General features: G+C 41.1%; 1 protein-coding gene across 1 annotated transcript; it reads left to right on the top strand.

The window, feature by feature from the left end:
* The first annotated feature begins 3,446 nt into the window (after positions 1-3,446).
* Positions 3,447-4,826, top strand: LOC140949107 (endosomal/lysosomal proton channel TMEM175-like). Its single transcript, XM_073398344.1, has one exon. It carries the CDS (start codon positions 3,447-3,449, stop codon positions 4,824-4,826), a length of 1,380 nt encoding a protein of 459 aa, XP_073254445.1.
* The last annotated feature ends 380 nt before the right edge of the window (positions 4,827-5,206 follow it).

The following is a 5,206-nucleotide window of genomic DNA, read 5'->3' as shown; positions in this document are numbered from 1 at the left end:
CATCTATAGTCCGAGATCAGTTCGTTATCATTAAAGTTCCTTTGTTTCCGAGAGTTCTCTTTTAGCGCAGTGGCCTCAAAATTCGCAGCCCCTCACGCGCCAACCAGGCTTTTGGTCAACGTTTATGCGCTATTTTCAGCCCTTCGATCATCGTGTCTGCTGAATCAAATTGCGCGAGCTTGTTAATTGCTGTGTCCTCTCTGCAACACTACGCTGTCGCCATGGGTTATTGTCATATCTGTGGAGCACGCAACAGTGACAAGCTAGTACTACTGAACAAACGCGCACTGCCACAAATATTTATTATCCTTAAATGCAATTCTTCACTGCTTGATAACTTAGATATATGGTTTCCTTAAAGGAAAGGCGGGAGGTGTGTGTGTGTGGAGAGAGGGGAGGGGGGGGGGGGGTTAATAGGTTGTTCTAAATATATGTCATAGGGGACAAAACGATAATGCATGGGTAAAATTAATTTAAAAACCTATATTTTCAAGAGTCTATCCAGTAATTTATTTACTTTTACGTTCTTAGGCTTTAATGTTGCCTTATGTTTCAGAACAAATTTGTACCCTTTATCTGGCTCTATGTAATAAACTAAATTTTAAATTTTTTGCTAAATGCTGTGTAATTGTATCTTTTCATGTAATTACAGTATAAGTATATTTCGCTGTGACTTAGAATTGAAACTTTATGAGCAAAAGATATTTGAAATAAAGTTGATCGCCCATTTATATCCTAACATAAACCCGCCCCTCCCCCTCCCCCTGAGGAAAAAGTCAACTAGCGGCACCGGCTGCCTTTACTTGTTGTCTAAAACGTCATCCTTTGTCGAGCTCTTCACCCCACATCTAACCCCAACAGGCGGCCAGTTTAGGGGAGGAGTGGGGCGAAGAGACGGATGACATTTTAGAGAATCTCCACTCACAGGCTTACTTCAGCGGTCTTGAAATAGAAGGAGTAACTGCGAGTTAAGATGGCGATGATTTTAGCTACAATTGACAAATGTTTCCTTCCCCACCCTCGGGAAATTCACCAATTCACTTCTTGATCAAATCACCACCCCTTAGCCCTCACCCCCCGCCTCTCGGGGTTTACATTAATTGGTGCATTGCGTTCTCCATAAAACGTGAATTTAGGCATTTTCAGGTCGTAGTCGTGCAGTGACAGCAACGAAATGAACAAAAAAAGCTTGATGCACGTGCAAAATTGTTGTTTAGCCTAAAAAACCTATTGCCCTTTGACGTTCACGTCGCCGTTGCCGTCATCGGATAAGCAAAGACGTTTTTGAGTGACGCACGTCAACCGGAAGTGAGCCTTTCTCCCTTTTTAGATAGATAGATAGATAGATAGATAGATAGATAGATAGATAGATAGATAGATAGATAGATAGATAGATAGATAGATAATCTTTATTTATCCATGGTACAAAAATCGTCAGCTTTAAAAATGCCTAATACTAATATAATAAAGATATTTAAATAAAAAAGCTGCTTTCGACGAATGCCGTGCCTTACAGTTCTTTGAGTAATCGTTTAAATTGCCCAAGGGACTCTGCTTCCCTTAAGTTACAAGGAAGACTGTTCCAGAGAATGGCGCCACTATAGCTGAAGCTGTTTTTGTAATAGTTTGTGCGGGTAATGGAACATTGAGTTTATTTTCAGAGTCCCTTAGCTTATATGCGACTTCTCGCCTTTCAAGGCTAACTAAGGTAGTTTGGAGCCAACCCGTGCAGAGACCTGTAAACCATCGTAGCTCTTTGAATTTGTTGCTGGCAAGCTAGGTTTTTCCACCCTAGAAGTTTGAAAAGGTGACCAGCATCTACGTCATAGCTTGAGTAGGTCAAAACACAGGCTGCTCTGTTTTGTAGCTTTTGAACCTTATTCCGTAAAGTTATCCCACAGTTTCCCCAAACAATGTTGCAATAATCAAAGTGTGGCTGTATTAAAGCTTGATATATTAGTTGTAATTAGTAGTTTATCTGCCTTCACGCTAACAAATTTGTATTACTAAGTTTCTTTTCTCTTATAAAGACGATTTACGCGGGAGTTTCAACCAAACCTCTGTCCAGTGATGCAAAAAGTCCACTTCTGGTTGACGTCCGTCTCTCAAAAACGCTGTTTCTTAATAATTTCCCTAATAACGCGCGGATAGTTCATTCCTTCCCTCCAAGCCTGTAAACATGTCATGTGTGTCTAAAACTCAGCTCTCTAGTGAGCTCAGTTGGAAGAGCTCTGCTCTGATGACAACCTCGTCTAAAGCCAGGGAAAAGCGCCCTGTGGGGGAGAGGTTACTCTGTTGAGCCGGAGAGTCGCGGGTTCAAGCCTTCAGTGTTGCCAATTCCAGGCTTTTTAACATCAACCAGCAGGGTCACACTGTAGACCTGTGATTTGAGATCCCGCCCAAGTTTATGACGCCAAACACGCGGCATTTTTCATCAATTAAAGAACCCTTTCTACTAGCTTCTACTGTTCAAAAACCGTTCTGTTTTTTTACTCTATTGGCATGTATCACCTTATCACACTTACATCGACGAAAAAAGGACACAACATTATATTGGGTCTAAATAATGCGTTAAATAACAAATCGTTACATTTAGGCTACAGTAAAAAGTAAATGGAACAAAAAGAAACAAAAAGTACTTATATAGAGATCTGATCAATTTCAGTATAGGCAGTCTAGGCAATAATGGTTACTCTTGATCCGTTTTTTGCTGGCCGTAACTATTATTGTAAGAAGAAAATGCCTTTAAAAGTACTTTATCAGTACCTCTAATTAAGACCTCAGAGTTTGCGCATCGTTTCGGAGAGTTTCGGTTGCGATTTGCAATTTCTTGACTGAGACCGTTAAACCCCCCCTTTCCTCTGTAGTCTTCCCTGCAAAAGATTCTTTCAATTGTGGGAGCTTTCTTCTCTGTTTTCATTCCCCAGAGATGAGGGTAAACTCCTCAAAGATCTCTTCTCCCTTAAATTATTGTTTTTTCCATTCACTTCTTTACCCGTCAACGATACCATCACACTTGGCAACAGCATCATTCTTGCAGTTTTCTTCCGTGTCACGTTCAGAAACTGTTGTTTTCGTTTTATCTCTTAACAGACCAGCACTCTTAACTCCCCTTCTCCATAACCTTAAGGAAAACGTCTTGAACGGATTGGCGGTATATTCAGAGTTTTAGAATTAACTCCAAAAATAGCTGCCAACATTTGACGAATTGAACCAGATGGAATAAGCGCGAATTAGTTTAAATGGCCGACTTCACTTTTTTATCGTGTGAAAAAGGCAATATCTGTGCAATAAATTGCGTTACCTTGCCTACAGCCTGCAGGCGTAAGCTTGATTCATGATGCAGAGTTTGGAGTCAAATACGATCGCGTGACAGACACAAATGTACTTACTCTATATACTAAAATGGCAAAGTTTGTCACATGATTTTTACTTCTTTGAGAAACATGGTAGGAGAGCGAGATTTGGTTCATCTAAACCGTTTGAAATGTTTCAATGATGCTGTCTTTGCCATAGTGGCGACAATCTTGATTCTTCCAATACGGAGACTGTTAGTTACTGCCAATACTGACCTGAAAGCGGAGCTTGAAGATGGATGGATTCGGCTGGTTGTCTACTTCTTCGCGTTTCTTGTCATTTGCGCCGTATGGGAATCGCACGTGCATCGATTCATGATTCTTTCCCATATCGACGATATTTTGATTTGGTTAAACCTCGCGTCTCTGTTGTTTACTTCGTTTTTGCCCTTCGCTTGCGCCTTGGAGGGTAAATATCCGAATAGATTCTTCCCCATTTTGATGATATGCACCAACATGGCAACCCTAGAAGTTCTGGAGGTGATCATGATCTTGTATTCGTTTCGTCAGGTTCATTTGCTTACCGAGGATCTACAAGAGCTAACCGAAGGACAAATAAAAGAACGAAGAGATTATATGCTAGCGAAAAAAATTCTCAACTCATTGTTGTATGTGCTAGCTGCTTCCATGAGCAACGTTAACGCCATTTCCGCGTGGGTGCTAATTTCCATCGTCATAGTCACGCCATGTATACATCGATTTATTGGCCATATTTTTCGAAAGTGCAAGGCGATCCGCATGCCTGGAGCCGATTTTGATCTTCTGTTTGGCAACTACATTGATACAGAGCGAGTGGAATGTTTCAGCGATGGAGTTTTCTCTATTGTCGCAACCTTGCTTGTGCTTGACATAACTACGGAAAGTTTTCCCAGGGAAGCGGATGTCGAGAAAGATGGGCTCGGTGCAACTGTGAGGGATTTGCGGCCCAGCTTCCTTGCGTACATGGCAACATTCATTGAAATTGCCTTCTTGTGGTTCGTACACCATTCCCTGTTCCATTGCATCAGAAGAATGAATCAAATCATGTTAGTTGCTAACAACATTTCCTTGGCCTTCGTGGGCTACTTTCCCTTCTCTGTGGCCGTTTTTAACAAATACGTCGACCACCCCAAAAATCTCACTCCCGACACGAGGCTGGCAGTGCAGTTTGCTTCAGTGGCCATATTCAGTGCGAGTTTAGCACAAACCGTTGTATTTATTGTCGCACTGTGGAAAGGATCCTCTCACCTAGGGCCAAGAGCGAACCCATCCATTTCAAGAAGCAGTCACCTCTACCTGGCCCTAAAGCTCACCATAATACCTCTCACCAGCTTATTCATCTACTTCACCACCTTTGCCCGCTTTTTAACAATTTACATTTCTTTTCTCACTGCATCGTTCATGACACCCTTTTTGTTCCTGGTGTTAAAAATAGTTTTTGGCCGTAGAGAAGTAGGAGAACTTATGAGACATGATTTAGAAATACTGTAGAAGCTTACTATACATTCCCTGACAGGGATGGCCTCAGATTTCAGAAAAAGGTAGTAGGTTAAACTATACTTGATCTCATTTGAAGGATAAAATATTGAAATTGTGGAGGTAACTTAAAAAACTGAAAATTTATGTCAATTCTTAAAATTCACAAATGGACGAAAGTGTCTATACACGCTAGAATTATGACAGCACACTTGCTAATGGACAAAATGGCCTTTGAACAATAAGAGAGGCAAATCAGTTCTCCAAAGTCTAAGTCATAATCAATGAATTTAAGTTTTTTCCCACAAATTACATAAACACAGTGTACTGCCCGCAAACTTTTGGCCCGACGTTTTCAAGTTTTACTTGGCTTCTTTCCTACAATTCTGAGCCAA

This window comes from Porites lutea, chromosome 9 (genome assembly GCF_958299795.1).
Source record: "Porites lutea chromosome 9, jaPorLute2.1, whole genome shotgun sequence".
Classification (NCBI taxonomy): domain Eukaryota; kingdom Metazoa; phylum Cnidaria; class Anthozoa; order Scleractinia; family Poritidae; genus Porites; species Porites lutea.
This window is presented reverse-complemented; position numbering and strand designations above follow the sequence as displayed.